The sequence below is a fragment of the Corapipo altera genome, unplaced genomic scaffold (genome assembly GCF_003945725.1).
Source record: "Corapipo altera isolate COAL_440 unplaced genomic scaffold, ASM394572v1 23, whole genome shotgun sequence".
NCBI classification, from domain to species: Eukaryota; Metazoa; Chordata; class Aves; order Passeriformes; family Pipridae; genus Corapipo; species Corapipo altera.
The window spans coordinates 11,171,541-11,191,096 of record NW_020884878.1 but is presented as its reverse complement, the minus strand read 5'-3'; the positions used below and the strand labels follow the sequence as shown (position 1 = coordinate 11,191,096).

General features: G+C 37.5%; 1 protein-coding gene across 2 annotated transcripts; it reads left to right on the top strand.

The window, feature by feature from the left end:
- Positions 1 to 653: 653 nt before the first annotated feature.
- GOLGA5 (golgin A5) lies at positions 654 to 19,121 on the top strand. Of its 2 annotated transcripts, XM_027638123.1 has the most exons (14): positions 654 to 808; positions 1,381 to 1,996; positions 4,365 to 4,586; positions 5,603 to 5,822; positions 6,375 to 6,498; positions 7,288 to 7,491; positions 8,649 to 8,819; positions 9,354 to 9,482; positions 11,677 to 11,775; positions 13,360 to 13,585; positions 14,653 to 14,758; positions 16,067 to 16,130; positions 17,738 to 17,814; positions 18,886 to 19,121. In XM_027638123.1, the coding sequence occupies exons 2-14, from the start codon at positions 1,432 to 1,434 to the stop codon at positions 18,887 to 18,889; spliced, it is 2,211 nt and encodes a 736-aa protein (XP_027493924.1). In that variant the 5' UTR covers positions 654 to 808; positions 1,381 to 1,431; the 3' UTR covers positions 18,890 to 19,121. The 2 variants fall into 2 exon arrangements, with proteins under 2 accessions (XP_027493924.1, XP_027493923.1); XM_027638122.1 differs by having other exon boundaries at positions 17,738 to 19,121.
- The last annotated feature ends 435 nt before the right edge of the window (positions 19,122 to 19,556 follow it).

The window sequence follows — 19,556 nt, the reverse complement described above, 5'->3', positions numbered from 1 at the left end:
TATGAAAAAGAAGGTTGAATTACGATAACATGACCAATATTTATTTTTTGTTGCTATATTGTGCAATTTTTATGTTTTCCAGCACATTTTATTATAGAAACTAACTGCCAAAGCCCTAATTCAACATATTTAGAGAAGAGATTAATTAACTTTCTAAGTACAAGTAATGTGACTATGTATCTGTTTTGCCTCTGCTACCTAATATCCCTTCATGAACAATGAAAAACCTGTAAATCACCTCGAAGTGGGAAATGGTAATTTTAAGAAAGAAATAATTTTGTAAACTGCAAAACTTGCCTTTTTTAAATTAAAAAAAAAAAAATCAAACCTGAAGCTCCAATTGTTTTCTTGCAATGAGTTTTGAGGAAGTGATTTAATCTTGCTGTGATATAGTTATTCTGGCAGATATTTGCCAGCTTTGTCATATAAATCTCCTTACAATGACAGCTGTAATAGGAAAAATTAACGTGCGTAAATCATAGCTAAAAATTGCTTCTACTTTGAATATGAATAGGGACCTAAAGGCTTTGTACAGAGAGTCTAATTTTTCATCTACATCTAGATAAGAGGAGAGAAGCGGGACGGGCCGGCCGCGCCAAGCCCCGCCCCGCTGGGAGGGGCGGGGCTTGGGGCTGTCAGCGCGGAGTGCGCCTGCGCGCTCCGCCCCCCTCCCGGAAAGGCGGCCACGTCTGCCGGAAAAGATGGATCCGATGGATCCGATCCGCCGGGCTCGGCCCGCGGCCCCGCCGTGACTGACGCTGCCCTGCCGCCCCTCACGGCTCCGCTCGGGCCCCCACGCTGGGAGGAGGTGAGGCAGAGCTGTGCTGAGGCCGCTCCTGAGGGGGGGGAGAGGCCCGGGGACAAGCGCGGCTGAAGGAGAGGGGGGTGGGAGGGGAAGCGGCCCGTCCTGAATTCAGTCCTGGGGTGAAGGGGCCCTTCCAGGGGGCTGGAATATGGTGGTGTCGCAGGCCCGCGCAGCTGCCCGCCGTGGCGGGGCTGCGGGAGGGGCTGCGCAGTTTGTGGGAGAGGAGCCCCTCTGTTCTGAGCCAGGTTGGGAGTCTGCCGGCCAAACATGTAAGGCTTGGTTTTTTTCTGTTGGTGTGATGGTATTCCGTAGCGAGTACTGATGTTCAAAACGGGTGCAGTGGTCTGATTTTTTGTTTTTAAAGCTTTGGTTTAAAAGCCTTGGTTTTGTCTGTTTTTTCTCAGACGTCAGTTACCATATTTCCATCAGTTACCATAATAGCAAGATAACTAAACGAGTAGGAGTAAGGCTTTAAAATAACTACAGCACTAATAGATTAACACAACAGTTGTTTAGGTAACCCACACATCTTAGCAACAGTAGTCTGATTTGTAATCATTCTATGTCTTTTGCAGCATATGGTCCCAAAGTTTTAATTGTACAGAGTTTATCAACAGACACCCATCATGTCCTGGCTTGTTGATCTCGCTGGAAAGGCAGAGGATCTACTCAACAGAGTTGATCAAGGAGCTGCATCAGCTCTGAGCAAAAAAGACACATCAAGCAGTGCAGTTTATGATAATAAGAATTTGAACTCTGCCAATGAATATTCTGAAGTGCACCAGCATACTGGAGAACTGAAATATCAGACATCATCCAAAGCAGCCTACATCTCATCAGCAGCTGATAACATTAAACATCAGAAGGCCACAATCCTGGCAGGAACAGCAAATGTTAAACCAGCACGTAGGACGTCCTCAGAGGCTGCTTCTCCAGTAGAAAGTGTTTCCACACCCAGAGCTGCCTCGCATTTTGTGAGAAGAAAAAAGTCAGAACCTGACGATGAGTTGCTATTTGATTTTCTCAACAGTTCAGAGAAAGAGCCTAATGGAAGGATGGACGCTAAAAAAGAGAAGGGCAAGACACCTGTTCTTCAAAATCACTCTCGGACTTCAAGCATTAGTTCTGTATCTACCAGTACACAGAGTGCAAAAACTAATGAAGATAATTCCATCAGGAGCCAAGGCAATGGTAGTTAAATAGTCTTGAACCTAGAGATATTTAAAACCCAAGTATGTCTAGGGTAAGGCTAGGTAATGGATTTACTGTCACTTCATGAAACATTTATCGGTAGTGGTATGTCAAATGTGTGGGATACAGTAGGGCCTTTCACATTTTTTCATCACTGGGATAATGTTAGAAACCATGCTAATTTCACAAACTGCATTATTAATACCTAAATCTTTTGTGGTTTTGATCTACCTCGTTGCTACTGCTCACCTTGACCTCCCTGTGCTGTGACCTGACCTGGCATCAGCTCCCATATGTCCCCACGTAGAAGCACAGGTGCTGCTGCATTGGTTTGGTCACTCAGGGGCCCTGACCTGCTGTTGTCACATAGGAGAGTGAGTGACTTTGACCATGGCTAGATGGTGTTGGCTGCTGCCCAGTGCACCACGTGGGATGGTGTGAGGGTGAGCTCACAAACTTCCTGGTCCTGCGGAGTGGAAAGTTGGATGTGCGTAGGCTGTTGTAGAGCTGCAGGCATGACAGAGCTAAATAGGTAAAGCCTTTGGATTGCCAGAAGTAGTTCATTACTGCAGTCTAAATCCAGAGACCTGAAAGAGCCTCCAGGCCAGGTGGTCAAAAGATGGGGCTATTCCCAAGTCAACAACACAAAGGAGAGTGTGGCTGGGAAGTGTCAGGAACTTGCATTCTCTATCAGACTGTCCATTCTATACTCAGTCCTTCTGCTGCTGTGCTGCTTTGTTGTTGTTTATTTTAGGAAATTGATGGAAGTGGTTATGTTATTTTTTAATAATGTAGTTAGAATATTTTATTATTTATTCAGTACTTTGAGCATGTAAACCATTAAATGTCAGTTTTTTACTTACTACGTTAAGTATGCTGAAAAGTTTTAGACATAAAAAGGGATCATTTCCAAAGATGTGAATATTTTTGTATTTCTGGGTCTGTAACTTTTCAGTAAGGTTTACTGCTAATAATAAATAATTCAAATATGTTAGATCTGGCTATATGGCCTTGCTGATTGGTGCTTAAGAAATATATTTATTTTGCTCAGTATGGCCTATTGACTTCTATTCTGAGGATTTTTGAGCAAAGTTTGCATTGTGGAGGTGCTAAATAAGAAAGTCACAGTTACAACATAGGGTTTGAGCATGCTGGTTTCAAAGTTGATTGTACAGACATCTGTACCATTTAATTATTGAGTATAGAATCTGTCAATAGACAAAACCAACTAACATTATACTTTGTATGTTGCCATGGTTATAATCTAATCTGTGCTATAAATGGCTAATTTGTTTCTTCATTAATCTACTGACTTTTCCAGACAAAGAAACGAAGATAAATTGTCTCATAATTTGGAAACTGTGTAAATAAATCAAAGAGAAGATAATGGCACTTCTTAGAATTGTTCAAATAGGAAAGGGGGTTGAGAAAATGTGGAAAAAATCTTCCTGTCACTGCTGCTACTTGTGGGTGTGGTGGTATTCAGAATTCATGGCATGTCCCATTTCCCTGGGCTTGGGGTTATAGGGGATGTTGCAGTGGTAACAAGGACGGTGAGGCAGCTTGGTTGGCAGTCACAAGGTGAAGTAAATAATGTTTTGGCAACTAAACTGCAGCCTTGATTGACATTAGTTCCAGTCTGTCCGCCTGGATTTTCGGCAGTTACTCCCTTGGGACATACTAAATTCAGAAGTAATATTTTTGGATTGCCTGCTGTTTGTTCATTGTGTGCTGTGTCATTTTGTCTTAAAACTGATGCAAAGCTTCCAAATATCTGCATGCTGGAATCAAGGCTCTTGCAGTGGATGTTTAACTTTCACAGCATTAATCAAGGACACTCAGTGTTTTTGTGCATGACAGGAAAAGACTGTTGGTTCCTCCTTCCATGCAAGGGACTGTAATTCAGAATACTACTGGGATTTCCCTTACTGTTCTCTTCTAAAATAAAATTTATATCCTCAGAATCTGAATGGAAAACCAGAATGGGCTTGTACTAAAAATTCCCCTAGTTAGTTGCTATGAGTATTTAATATTTTCTGTTACTCTTCAGCTCCTGAGGACGTTTCTGAGTAGCAAAGATATAAAAAGAGTGTTAATGTTTTGAAATCCTAAATTTGCCATTAATGTAATAAGAAGTTTTATAACTTCCATGTCTTGTCTTGCAGGATTAACAAAAACACTGCATGGCACATACGTAATAGTCCTGCTTTGTGCAAGTCCCTTGTGAGAAGCAGCTCCACATTCCATTTCAATATAAACTATTTTGATTATTATTATTTAACTGTTGATGCAGAACATGGAGTTACTGTTTATATAAAGGCCATTTACAAATATGTATATTAGTTCTAACTGGCATCTCTCCGTTCAGAAACTCCAGACAGTTCAGACTCTGGACTGGGAACACAAGGGAACGGCGTGAAGGATTCTTCACTAAGTGCAGTAACTAATCCCAGCCTTTCCTCTAATGATGATTTGAAATCACATGAGCTATCCAATCTGCGCCTGGAGAACCAGCTGCTGCGAAATGAAGTGCAATCTTTAAATCAGGAAATGGCTTCATTAATACAGAGGTCCAAAGAAACACAAGAAGGTACTTCAATTGTAACATTAGTAAAACACCAGTGGACTAGAAAATAATGCTCTTTTTTTGTTATTTGTGTTTATAATAAAATCTCACTAGTTACATTTGCATGTATGACCTACCAAGTAAAATGATTCTTGGTTTCAAAATAATAAAATGGTAGAAACTGAAAGGCTTGTTTAACTACAAAGATAAAACAAATGTTGATTAAAATAATGCATTCAAGTTAGTTATAAAGCTTACGTCATATTAAAGCAGTGGTAGCAAATACCACTGTTAAAATACTTTTTGTGCGTTTTGGTGGTTATTGCAAAATACTTTAAAATGAATAAATTCTTTTAAATGCTTCAAAATCTGACTACTTTCTGCTGTTGTAGGCTATAATATCTGATGCCTAGAAACTGACAATAAAAATATAAATTTTAGTATTTTTAATATGACCTCACAAGCTTTTTCAAAGCCAAATGAAATGAAAAATATAAAAAATATGACTACAAATCACACAAATGATAAAACGTACAGCAAACTCCTGCTGTTAGGCATAAAACTCAGAGACCACTTTTTTTTCACAGTAACTGTATAAGACAGGTGATTTAAATTTTCACTGAAGTTTAATGTGTGATGTTTGATTAAAAACAGAAGCCTTTGTAAGTATTCAGGCGTTATTTCAAGACTGGTGTATTTTTCTACAGTTATTTAGTTTGAGCTTACTGTCACATAGAGTTAAATGAGATGCTTTATGCAGAGGTTTCTTCTTGCACAGGGATATTTGACAGTAGGCCACTGCAAGGAGTGGGGCAGGTGGGATGTGTGTCTATTTATTTTGAGATCACCTCCCAAATTTTATGGGTCATGCTCTGACAGCCAGTCTGGCATTTGTTACTTCCTGGTAGCTCATAAATTTTGAGTTCAACTTGGTTGTACTTAATTTTTATTTTAAGAAATGAGATATGTGCATCCTGATTGTTTACAAGACCTTGTGATACCTACTTTTATAAACTTCAAGGAAACTTCTCATTTTGTAGAACTGAACAAATCCCGCGAAAAGGTCGAGAAGTGGAATGTTGATCATTCAAAGAGCGACAGGATGGTCAGAGAACTTCAAGCTCGAGTCGATGATCTGACAGAAGCTGTTGGTGCCAAAGATTCACAACTAGCTGTGCTGAAAGTGCGGTTGCAAGAAGCTGATCAGCTCTTAAGTGCTCGGACAGAAGCTTTGGAAGCACTGCAGAGTGAAAAATCACGGTACTTTGTAATTCTGCAAATAGTAATGAGTTTGAAAATTCAAGGTAGATAATTCAGTCTCTTTAAGAAAAAAATAAGCTAACGGGAAAGGGATTGTAACAAGATTTGAAATATGAGGATTAAAGTTTGCTCTGAGCCTGGTATTATCATAGTTGGCAGTGGGAACAGGGCAAATGAGTATAAAATTGGGGGGGTTGGCAGTTGGTTATTGAAACCAATTTTGTAAAAAGTGTTTGTTTGTGTCAGAGGCTGGAACAGGAAGGTCTCAAGAAGTTTTTCTTTTTCTTGAAAAATACACTTAGTTATCCACAAACATGAAGACTTTTCTGACTTATCTCAGTGCTGGGATATGAATCAGCAATTGTATACTCCAGAATATAGGTCAGGGAGGTGTGTGAGTCGTTAACTCCAGGCCTCACACCTGTAGTCAGCCAGATGCAGTAATTTACTGGGTAAATTTTCAAAGCTGGTCTGGAAACCAGGAAGTTATATTTCTACCTGAAAAATCACACTAGCTTTCTTCTTTTTTAATTAATGTTGTTGCTCTTTCAGGATCATACAAGACCACAGTGAAGGCAGCAGTTTACAAAATCAAGCCCTTCAAACTCTTCAGGAGAGGCTGCGTGATGCAGACTCCGCACTCAAGCGAGAACAAGAAAGTTACAAACAAATGCAGGTTAGACATGAAGAGTAAGGAAGACTTTTAAGACTCTACTTTTGAGATCAGATCTGTGGGGTTCCAAGTGGTCTCTCCTCCCTTTTACTTAAGTTCCTGTTCAGGGTACTAATTGTTTGAAAGGATGTGCTGTCTGCTGCACTAAGTATCCTTGTGATGCTGATCTACCTATGTTACTTTGCAAGCTTCATGCGTAAAAGTTTTTGAAGATTCATGCTGACAATTTTTACTGGTTTTTTTCATGTTCCTAATGTTAATACATGTTTTAAAATTAAATCAGTAATCAGTTTATTTTTCGATGCTATGTTGTTATGGAACTTATTGTTACATAATTTTACTGTGTAAAGATGTGAATACATCATTGCTAGAGACTGTTTTCCACGCTTTACTTGGCCTTTGTTATATGTAATAGCATCTTTGAAAATATTTATCAGTGTTTGTTTTGGTGTTTTTTAAAGTACTACTAAATGTGTCAGGCAACATTTAATAATATTTTTTGAGGGGAAAACTTGTTTTTTGTTTGCTAAACAAATGTGAATAATAGGAAGATTGTTATTCCCTCACTATTTCTGGTGAGGGAAAGAAATGCATATTTTTACTGACATCATTTACTACTTGCTTAAGCAAACAGAATTTCTTTCGACATAATACTAATGCATCTTTAAATTGGAGGTGGTAGATATGAAGTGGTGTGCCCTGTGTAGTTGCTTTTAAACTTTCTTTTTTCCTTTCTAGGTTAAAGTTGAGACTGTGTTTAAACACAAAGTATTGTTTCTTTATTGCTAATAGAATGAGTTTGCTGCTCGTCTAAGTAAAGTGGAAGCAGAACGTCAGAACTTGGCAGAAGGGATAACTGTAGCAGAGAGAAAGTATTTAGATGAAAAGAGGCGAGCTGATGAGCTTCAGCAGCAAGTCAAAGTAACTAAAAGCCAACTGGAATCTGCAAAACAGGAACTGACAGACTATAAACAGAAAGCTACTCGCATTCTCCAAGTAAGCATTTTTGTGAAGAAATACAGTTTGATTTGCATGCTTTAACTTTTTTTAAGGTGTTATGCTTCAAATAATCTAATTTGTGGGGATTTTTTTATGTGACCTGTAATGTGTTTTGGGGTATATCTATAATGATACCTATAAATAACAGCTAGCAGTCTGCATTTTGTAAATTTAAATTTATAGATGGAGTTATGGGATTGGAATGGCAGTTCAGGTTCTGAACTTGAAGAAAAGTGCAAGTGAACTGTTGCCCTTATTGTGCAACATCTGTCAGTGTGTTCTGCATCCAAGAGTCCAATGTTAGGCAGATAGTTAAATCGATGAAACTTAAAATTTGTTTCATCCCTGATATTCCTGGTTCAAGAACATTGCTCTGTTCTGCTTGAGGCTGAAGCTTAACATAGAGTGGATACTTACATGTAACCAGAGAAAATACTTTTCTGTGTCCTGAAAGTTGTGTGTGATCAACATTATATTATGAATGGCAAAATCAGGTATTTTGTGCAGAGTTCTGTACTACTTAAATTGTCAAAGACAGCAAGTCCAAACATGGACGGTTTGAGTCTTGTTTTTAAATGTTAGCAAGGTGTTGAAGATGGAGATCTCTGTTTAGAATAATTAATTTAGTCTAATGTCCAAGGACAGGTTTTAAATCACCTCAGTAAATATGGAAAGCCTGAATCACAAGTCCATGTCAAGCTAACTCTGAATAAAATGGTTTATCCTCTTTCTTGAGAGAGTTATTGCTGTATTTGATTCTTAGCTGGCTTCTGTTGTCAGGAGAAAGGACAGACTGAAAGGGGGTCGGTTCTGTCTTCAGTGTCTGTTAGTGTATGTCTTCTCTGTTGTGGTAGTTGAAGAACCAATATTCAACATTCTAGGCATTTTTAAAGAGAAGAGCTGTACTCTTCCTTAGAGGACACATGCTTTCAGTAAATCCAGTCTCATGGTGTACAGGGAACCAGAAAAATTATCAGTAGGGAAAGATTTTAATTTTCAAATGTGTAATGTGTATTAACTTGGCTAAAAGAACAGATAAAGCAATTCTTTACTGTATGTCTACATTAGAATTTTAGACCAAAGTAATTTTGGCATATTCTAGTTGAATACTTTTTAAATCCTGCTATAAATAATATATTGATTTGTTATTTCAGTCTAAAGAAAAGTTGATAAACAGCTTAAAAGAAGGCTCTGGTATTGAAGGTCTGGACAGCACTACAGCAAGCACAATGGAACTGGAAGAACTGAGACATGAGCGAGACACTCAGAGAGAAGAAATACAAAAGCTACTGGGGCAGATACAACAGATGAGAACAGAGCTGCAGGTAGCTATGCTTATGTACACGTGTATTTGTACTTAGCTATGGCAAAGGACTGTTTTCTTGTATACTGTGGGTCTGTTGTTTCTAGTATTTATTATCTTACTTCTTTCTTCCCTCACTACTTTTGAGAGAAGCATTTCTTTCCAAACAAGCATGGCAGTTTCTGTGCCTATATCCTTTTCTGCAAAGGCTACTAATCCTTGAAGCAACGTAATCCAAGTCATCTGCTGGCATAACAGGCTCAACCCAGCAGCTGCGCGAAAGCCTGCTTTGCACAGTTTTAGCCTGTAGGCTGTAGGCAGTAGGAAGGAAGAAGTGGAGGATTTTCATGTTCACAAAATGCATTTATTTTATTACTGTATTAGTAAAAATATTCTGTATAAAATGACAAATGTCATTTATCCAATACACCCTCAACCTTCCATTTCCTCTGAAGCAGTATTGCATATACCACTTTTTTTTCTTTTCCCATTACCTATGACGGGTTGCAGAAATGTCTGAGTGTTAGTGAAATGGTTACATTTCTATTCATTTCAGGATATGGAGACGCAGCAGGTAAGTGAAGCTGAGTCAGTGAGAGAGCAGCTTCAAGACCTACAAGAGCAGATATCAGGACATAAAATGGCCAAGCAAGAGGCAGAAGCTGAACTAGAACGGCAAAAACAGGCAAGGAATTCTTGAAAACGTATTGATCTTATTTTAGACCCCACGTGGTGTTATCAGCAAAGCATTTGGCTTAATAAGAGAGTAGCTTATACAGTGTTTGGGTTATTTTTTTTTAGTATTGCAGAGAAATCCGCAAAAGCTTGGTGAATGTCACTAGGCCAAAGAAAGCACAACCAGGACAAGCAATGGTCAGGGCCTTCTGAATACTCCTGATGAACAGAGATTTCACTGATGTAGTAAAGAATAAACAGGACCCTAGGAAGTGCACAGAATTGGTCAGGATCTTAAATTTTATTCAGCAGGGAAAAAGTGAAACAACAGGGATGTAGTAACACTTGCAACATTATTTATATCAAGAAACTAAATACTGGAAGTGGTTACTGTGGAACTTCCCATGCTCAATTAATACATAAGTTTTAACTCATAAAATAATGTCATTGTCGTGGAAGTTTATAGATTTATTTTTTTTTTAATCCACATGATTTTAATCTAAATCTAGATGTTGTTACTTCCAAACTACTCTATTATTACACAATTTGCTGATAAAATTATGTTAATGAATTTCTTCAGATTTTGTCATCTTTTTGAGTAAACTCAGCCTTGATTTAACCAGTTTTGTGCAAAAAGAGGGCAAAAAAAAGACAAACTCATCTTTCATGTGAACAACTTATTGTTCAATAGGAATTAAGCAAATACTTTGCACCTTGTTAAAAAATTTCTTTGTAAGGAAAAACTCATATAAAGAGAATTAATAATGAGGAAAGCAAGAGTACACTGTATCTACTGGGAACAATTTATCTTACAGGATTATGTGTTCTTCCAGAAATTACATTTTAATGAGATGCTTGCAGCTTGAACTAATTAAAAGGCAGAAGTCGAGGTCTGCTTTTGATGGGTAGCTAATGTTTATTAGGTCAAAGCAGATGGTAGATGGTATTTTGTTACTCCTGCCCTTCTGAGAAATATGCTTTAAGTCAATACTACCTAGAGAAAGAGTGAGGTGAATTAGAAAAACCTTATCAGTTATTGCAGAAACTGAAGTATTCCTTTTGATGACACACCTTTACATGTGCTTTTAATGTAATTGTTTGTGTTGATACTTAATGCAATTATGGTAAGTGCTGGCTGGGAGTTCCTTTAACTGTTACCAAAAGGTTTCTGAAACTGAAGGTGGAAAATAAGGAGAGGTGTTATTTTTTGTATACCTGCTGATCCAGAGGGAGAATAGATTATCTGTTTTCTGTAGCAACTGAGAGCTGAAGTGATAGTGATTTGAAGACTGTCTTAATTTAAAAGATAAGCATGACAGGTCTTTAAGTGGGAGCTAAAATAGCCACTAAATCATGGAAGTAACAAAACTTATGATTAGATTTCTCTCCAGTAATTTGTTTCTTATTAATATTCCTTCCCCTTTCACAAAATGACCTGAGGTTGCGTCAGGGGAGTTTTAGGTTAGATATTAGAAAAAGATTCTTCACCCAGAGGGTGGTTGGGCTCTGGAACAGGCTCCCAGGGAAGTGGTCACAGCACCAAGACTGACAGATTTCAAGAAGTGTTTGAACAATACTCTCGAGTATGTGGTGTGACTCTTGGGGATGGTCCTGTGCAGGGCCAGGAATTAGACTTGGTGATTCTTGTGGGTCCCTTCCAACTTGGCACACTCTGTGATCTGCTATGTTAATTTATCCTACACCTTAAAGGAAGATGTGTGTCATACAGAATTATAGATAGATATCCCAAGGGTTTTTAAATACTTTTAAAAAGCAGTATTTTGAATTAATGAGTTTATTTTAGGAATACAGACTCCCCACAAAGTATGTCGTAATTGTTGCATTATTGACATAGTTTCAAGATAGCAACATAATAAATGGTGAAAGGATAATGAAGATAAACTGTAGTCCCAATGAAATTGTGTGACTCTTAGTAAACGACTCTGGATTAATATTTATATTAGGTCAGTCTCCACAAAAGAATTTAATTGGTCCTTGTAGGTTGTGTCTTCATACTCAGCTTTGTCTTTCCCTCTACTCCCCCTATTCTAGTCAGACACTTAACTAAGATTAAATTTCAGTTTGTATTTGATTACAGCATATTGCTTCCTTGTGTTCCATTGTGAAACTCTAGATAAGAGATTGTCACTCAACATACTTATATGTATAAAATCTTTTATTTGTAATTGTGGTGAATTTTATAGGAACTCCATTATACCGAAGAAGAATTGTATCGAACAAAGAACACTTTGCAAAGCAGAATAAAAGACAGAGAGGAAGAAATTCAGAAGCTCAGAAATCAGGTGTGTATAGAAAATAATTTTATAACCTTCAGTTATAAAAACAGTGATGGGAACTATTAATATGATTAAACTGTCCTGAAAAATCCCATAAAGGTTCTGCTTGGGAATTACAGTGTATTTGTTTCCAATACAGACTAGAAGGGAACCACGTAGAGTAAATAGCCTAATTTATAGTTGTATGTGCTTTTATATTTGGGAGTGATAATTAACCTCCGTCCCAACTAGACCTGATGTGGTGATGTTGGATCAACATTCTTCTTTATGAAAACTAAAAGAACTCATTGGCGTTTGATTAGGTTGTTACGATTTCGTCTAAGATCATTATAACTGGGATAAGAACCTAAGTTATGTCCTACAAACTCAGTGATCCATCTACTGCTCTGTGTTGGACAGTAGCAGTTAGGGGCCAGCATGTTTTGGGCACTTCCTTCCCTCCCTTGTACCTACTCACCATCAGCAGTTCTGTTAGGGAACGTTAGTGTTATGAGTCTCTACTAAATCCCACCGGTATGTTGATGGACCTATTTTCCTTAAATCGGTCTAATCCCTTTTGGCACCTTCTGATACTTGTCAGCCCCCAGTCTCCTTGAGCAGCATGAAGGCATAGGCCTCATTTTGTGCATATCTTAGCATGATGAAAAGTAGTCTGTTTGTAGAGAAATTGATAGTCTGAAGTCAACTATGGTCAGCCGTGCAGTTATAGTGTCAGAGGGTTTGGAAATTGTTGTGTTGTGATAAAGATTTCTTGAGCATGTTGGCAGACTTGTCTGGTAATGCTGGCTTCAGGCTACCTGCACCTGCCATGTTGCAGGCATCTAATTTGTATTTTGGATATCTGTCATTCCTGATGATTGTTTTTCATCATTGAAGCTCTACCTGTGTGGTATACGATGCCAATAAGTGGCTGCGGTTCAAGACTGTAGTGAATAGATGAGGTATCGCACATCTGGCAGATCTGGTGATTCCCCTTTGCTTTAAATATTTTCTGCAAATTGAATTACATGATCCATGTCAAATGCATGATCCATTTGCTGTCCTTGCAGTTTCTATTTGCTAGTACAATCGTGTTTCTGCCTCAGTGCTTCTCAATTCTTCTGCAACACATCCTGCATTTTCACCATTTCATTCAAGGTTTCCTGTAAAATTGGCATCAGATTCTCTGCATCTGTACTGAGTTTTTCCTTCCTCACTTGAAAACATGTTATGTATTTGAAGTTGCAAGTGTAGTAGCCAGACTGGATTAGCTTGCTATTGTCATGCCTACCTCTAAGGATAGCATTGATTTTATGATTAAACTTAGGGTTATACAGAAACATTCACATGATTAGAGGTGGATAACAGACATATATTTTTACATAGCGTTTGTTGTGTCATGTAAAATCTTGTTTTAGCAACTGTTGACATGAAGTTTCCTATTTATTGTGCTCATTACTGATAGTTTTGATAGCATTATCCTGAAAAAACTCTGCAGTGGAGTAACTTGGTTCTTGAAGGCTTAGATCATTATTGAGTTTTGTAATATGTCAGTTGGTCAGACTTTGAACTTAGGCTGATTTTTTTTTTTTGTGTTTCTTTGCTTTTTAGCTCACAAACAAGACTCTAAGCAGTAGTAGTCAGACAGAATTAGAAAATCGGCTTCATCAGCTGACAGAAACACTAATTCAGAAGCAAACCATGTTAGAGAGCCTGAGCACAGAGAAAAACTCACTTGTGTATCAACTGGAACGACTTGAGCAACAGCTGAAGGCTATCCAAGGCACTAGTGCTAATGGACCTTCCATTAATATGGCAGGCATTGATGGTGCTGAAGGTAAATAAGGAAATATAATATTTAAAACCCTTGTCTTTTTTGCAGTTCAGGCTTTTATATTTCCTAATGCCTTTCCCTGAATGAGTCTGCAAGGAAAAATAAATGCTGAAAATAGGCTGCTTATGCTAGAGACCTTAGTAACTATAGTCTACAGCAGCCAGTATTACACAAAATAGTTAACTAGAAGCTCCTTTTTGTGTCTAAATGACTTTAAGTAAATTTAATAAAGACAATGTAATCTTTAGTTCTCAGTGCTATGGCATTATTGGAACAATCCTGTCAGAGGTGCAAATAAACCCATCTCTTGGGGCTTAAGCTGAATATCAGAAGCAGGATCTAAGTATTCTCTTGTAAAGAGGGTTTGGGAGCAAGAATGGGATACTTCCTTTTCAGAACTGATCAGAGGTCTGGTTGAAATTAATTTTCTCCTTGCTTTCTGTTTTTCTTGAAAAGCAGCTTAAAATTCAGTGGTTCTGTTGAGGTTGCTTTGTCTGACTTGTATCTCTGGCAGAACCTCAGCAGTTGATTCATGGTGTTGAGCTGTTGCTTTTCAAAATTTGTCATTTTTTATATATGTTAAGTAAATTTTAAAAGTAAGGGACAATTACTAAGAGCTGTAAAATGACTGACCAGACGTTTTTAATAAAGTCGGTATATAGTAAAAATGTAAATAAAGTAAAAAATTTGAGTGTAGAAGTTAGTGTCAGAAATGCTAATCAAAGTTTTACTGTATGAGAAGTAAAAAAATTTTAGAAAGTGTGATAGTATCAAATCCATTATTTTACACACCTAGTAATAGTTACTACTTGATAGAATTGAATATCAAGATACCAATCTAGTGAACTTAAAAAAAAATACTAAGTTGAAGAAACATTGGACTTGATTGTAAGTTTATTGAGAATTCCATTCTCAAAACATGCTTCTCTGCCCCCAGCAAGACGACAGTACAATCAGATTAATCACTATTTTTATATTACTTTTATATGTCTTTGTTATACATTATCAGTTTGTTTTCTTAAGCAACACTTTAGCTAATGGGGTTTTTTTGCTTTTTTCCCTCCAAATAGGTGCTCGTATGCGTAATGTTCCTGTCCTGTTCAGTGACATGGACACCAGCGTGGCAGGAATGTATGGGAGAGTCCGCAAAGCTGCGAGTAGTATAGACCAGTTCAGGTAAGAGTGTCCTGAGGGAACAGGTGTTGTAGTTGCTGTAATCCTTTCACAGGTTTCAGGTGACACGCTTTCTTTCGTATTGCTCTTTATGAAGGTAAAAGTTAAAAAGAATGCAGCTAAAGTATAGTATAAATTACTAAATGTTGACCTACTTCACTTGAGCTTTTCTGTGACATTAATGTTCTTGGGCTTTTGCAAATTATAGTCAGTTATTTAAATAATGCTCCAGTAGATACAAGAGGATCACTAGACTATGGACAAAACCATCTAACCTTTTCCATTACCATCTTCTATGTTTTTTACTTACAGTTGTGTCTGTGATAAACACTGTAAGAGTGTATTAGAGGGGGATTATCATCCGTACTCTTTTAGTCCTATTTAGGCATCCTGATGAAGACAAGACTCTGGTTTCTGACCCAGTGTAGCTGTTTACCTTGAAAGATAATCTATTTGAGGAATTAGTAAATGAAAGTCATTCTGCATCTAGTGAAAAACTTGCTTTTATCCTTTTTCTGAGCAGTTAGGTTAATTGTCAGTATTCAGAGCAAAGGTCTGCTACAAAACTTGAACCAAATACCAGTAGAAAACAAAATTAGGCAATGCTTAATCTTTTGAAAGCAAGATACCTCAATAGAAAGTCCTTTGTGCATCCATGGTACTTGAATTCATTGTGAAGGATATCAGGATTTCCATTATTGGGACCTATTTTATGTAATGTTTCAATTCTGAACTTCATTTGACAGTATTGTATTCCCTTCCATACATGGAGCTGACATTGCTGAGCAATGAGCAGTGCACACTTGTAATGGAGTTACTTTGAAGCACCGTATTGCAAAACCCAAGAGCTTTTCAACTAATGAACTATAAGAATAGTAGTAATGTATTGTGTTTTCCAAAGGAATCCAAGCTTTTAGTTGCTTTGATGTATCGGCTTTTTCAAAGGCATCCAAGGTTTCAGTTGCTTAAATTTTTTTGAAAGATTCATGACAGCTCTTCAGGTAATGAAATTTGACAAATATAGAGCATATTTGTGTGTTTTAAAATGCCTGTACACCTCTTGAGTCCTAATTGTTTTTCAAAACCTCTGAGCCTCGCATGTAAGAGAAAAAATTAGGAGAATATGTTTTACGGTTTGAATTTTCTAACTCCACTTAATCTTCCGAGTACATGAAGTAAAATTCAAGACATAGCAAAACTATGTGTGTAACATCTGCTCATGTTTGACTTTGTGATGACTGGGATGAGAGGAACAGGAATTTATTGCTCAGTGTTAACTTGTGCATTTTGTTTTCTCTTGTACCTGTGTAGCATTCGGCTGGGAATCTTCCTAAGGCGGTACCCCATAGCAAGAGTCTTTGTAATTATTTACATGGTGAGTCAGCTTTCTTTAAGGCAAGATTTCTGTAGCCAGTTTATATGTCTTAAATAGCCAGACAGGTGTTCAAAAGGCTATATCATTAACAATTCAGTGTGATTTTTTTGTAAAATGGAACTAAATAATACTTATGTAACAGCTTTTTGGAGTCATGTTGCTTTCCAATTTTCACTTTTTCCCAGGAATTCTTAGTATAGCAGTCTTAAGGACACTTATGTAACTATCATTTAAAGGACTGTAAAAGCAGATTTCTAGTAGTAAAATAGAGAATAATAATGACCAGTTGCCAAGGTTAACCCACTACACCTGCATGCACTGCATTTAGGAAAACGACATCTGCTTAGAGCTTTTGTAATATTTGACTCTTCGCAGGTTTTTTTTTTTGGTGGCTAATGGTCACTCTTCTCTGGTAGCTGAAAAAGTAGCAAGAAAAGTTTTTCTTGGCAGACTTAACCAGTGGAAATATAGACTTAAATAGTGGAAAGTTGCTCACCCACAACAGGCAAAATTGTCAGGCTGGCAATGATAGAAGTGAAATGCCTCCCTTTTCCACTGGAGGGCAGATGCCTGTCAGCTGCAGGAACCTGTGGAAAGTGCAATCTGCCTTGCTTGGAAATATTCTTCTGGTTGAGGACGTGGAAAAAACCCCACGTTGCTTGAGAAGGCATAATGAGTTGCTGACCAGAGTTTCTGAGAACTGCTGTCACTATTTCATGATATAAAGGAGACAGACAAAGGAACAAAGGAAACTACAATTTCCCCCTGCAATTGCATCTTCTACCCTTCTTTTAAGTGCTGGAAGGAACAGGCTGATTAATTCCTAACCTCTCTTTCATCACTTAAACTTATAAATATATAAATAAAATGCTTTGTACCAAAACAGTGGAGACTTTTGCTACCTAAGCTGCAATCTGAAGGGAAACTCAATGATGGCTGTATATTGGGAAGTCAGTGGCAGTTACACTTTTCTCAGCTCAAACCTTGACTATGACTACTGTAACTTGAATTTTTTTAAAATATTTTTTTTAAAGGAAGTGTGGCTTATGTATTCCTTGTTGCACTTCAAGCAGCTTCTTCAATTCTAATTGGATAGTTTCATCCAAATTTGAATGAGAACATTCATACAGAGTTCATAAAAACGCCTCAAGTCAGTGTCTGTGGTAAGGAGAAGGATAGGAGAACTCAGCTGTTATACACAGTCTGATGTCAGCCAGTTGGCACAGGAGTAGTGGCTTACCAGTCACTCAAGGCAGATCACATAATGTGCTGGCTGGGGACTGGATATTGGAGAGAACATCTGGAGTCACTGGGGCATGGAAGAAAAGAGAAACCAGAGGACACAAATTGGTAGGAAAACAGGCTGCTTTATTTTTACTGCTTGTTTAAAGTCCTTAGCTTTCTGCAAGTGGCTTCATCAGAATCTGACTCCGCATTTCATTGTTCAAATGCAAATTTTTTTAGGAGTAGCTGATTATTGGGAAAAATATTTTAATCAAAATATTTCAACAAAACAAGTTTTATTAGCTGTCACTGAGAGCTCTCATATTCACTGCTGCTGTGAGTGAGGATTGTCAGTGTTAACTTTATTTCTTTTCTTTTCTCAGGCATTGCTTCATCTCTGGGTTATGATTGTTCTCCTTACCTACACCCCAGAAATGCATCATGACAGTCCCAGTGGCAGGTAGACTGAGACAGGACCATATGCTGTGCTAATGTGATTTGGACTGGCAATGTCTTTAGAATAATCAGTCCTGAAATATCAGCAAACCCTTTCTTGTGGGGTTTAGGAAGGAAGAAAACCATCATGCCTGATTTATCTCTACTTTTCAAATACATATGTAATACTGTGTAGCTTTTTCAGCTTACCTAAAAGAGCATAACTTTCCTGGAGAAATAAAGCTGTTAAGTTAAGCTGTGGTTAGCCTTTATATTTTATGTAGACCATCTGGTGGTTAGAGTGAAAGATAAGACTTGCTCCTACAAAGAAATGCAAGGATTTCTGAAATTACAGATATATATGGTACAAATTATTTCAGGTCATACTGGATATGGGCTATGGTCAGGTAATAAACTGTACTTAGCAATTCAAATAAACTTCTTTCTGGTTTCTTTCAGTCTGCTTTTGCACTTCTGTTTTTAACTTTGTAAATAACAGGCTTTTCCTTAATATGTTAAACTGGGAAAAGGACAATGGATTGGTGCAATATATTTTTGTAAATAAGTTTAAGAATAAAATATTATGCATTCTTAGCTTTGTACTTCTAGTACAATAGATATATCTTTCCTACAACTGAGTAGTGGGGCTGCCTATTTAAAGGGTGGTATTTTAGCTTTATTTAGAGAAAGAGAGAGGTGGTTTTGAGAGAGGTTTAAATGCTTGAGAAATAATGGTGTTTCTTTTTGCACTTGAAATTTGTATATTTTAACTGCATTTTCTTATACCTCTTTCATTAGTACATGTCTTAATCAGATCTTACTGAAACATTTATTTTCTAAAGCTTTGGGTACTTAATTAAAACTATTTCTATATGAAATCTATCAAAACATTAAAAGATTCTCATGTCTAAACACTCACCAAATATACTAATAAACAAACCTCATCAAATACTTATCTTAAAACCCAAAATACCAAACCTACTGTAATAGTTCTGTTCTTGGACTTATGGCATTCTGTAATTATGAATTATCAATAGACAATCATACAAGGTCACTTTCTTAAGAAATTTCTTGTTTTCTTGTGTGGTGCTCACAGCTGAGTAGTGAAAAGATGTCTACAAGCAATTTGTCACTCTTGCTCTTAGGATATGGCTCCGTTTTCATATGACTGAACACACTCAGCATTAGATCCTGTCCATGAAGTCTGTCACTCTGCCTCCTCTGGAAATGTTACAGTAGACAAATGACTGTATTGCTGTTCTGATTCAGATCTTGCAGAGAAAACTGAAATGTTTTAATGAACTGAGTAATAAAGGAGAGCATTTATTGTAAGTTGTGTCCCTTCCCTCTGTCACATTTGCTTTACTTTGCCTAGTTCCTGTTGTCTGGTTTTTTTTCCATTCTGATGCTGAAGCCACTTTTGAACCCCAGGGAGAGCTGATTGGTATAGAAGGAGATCAGGTAAAGGGCCTTTGCACACTCATTTTCTACAACATGCAGTTTTTTCATCTAAAAGCCTCCGAAACACTAAATCTTGGGATACTCCAGTATATCATGACTTTGGGGGGGAACATTCTTAGTGGTATAAACCCCTTACAGCTTTTGTGACATCACACCAACTGCATATCTATTCTTACTTCCTTTTTTTTTTTTTTTTGTGCATGTGGACAACAGCTTTTGGATGCACAGATAATACCTTTTTTTGGTAAAACTTACTGAAGCCCTTAGAGTGTTTCTAGAACCCTTTATCATAGATTAGTATTGTTT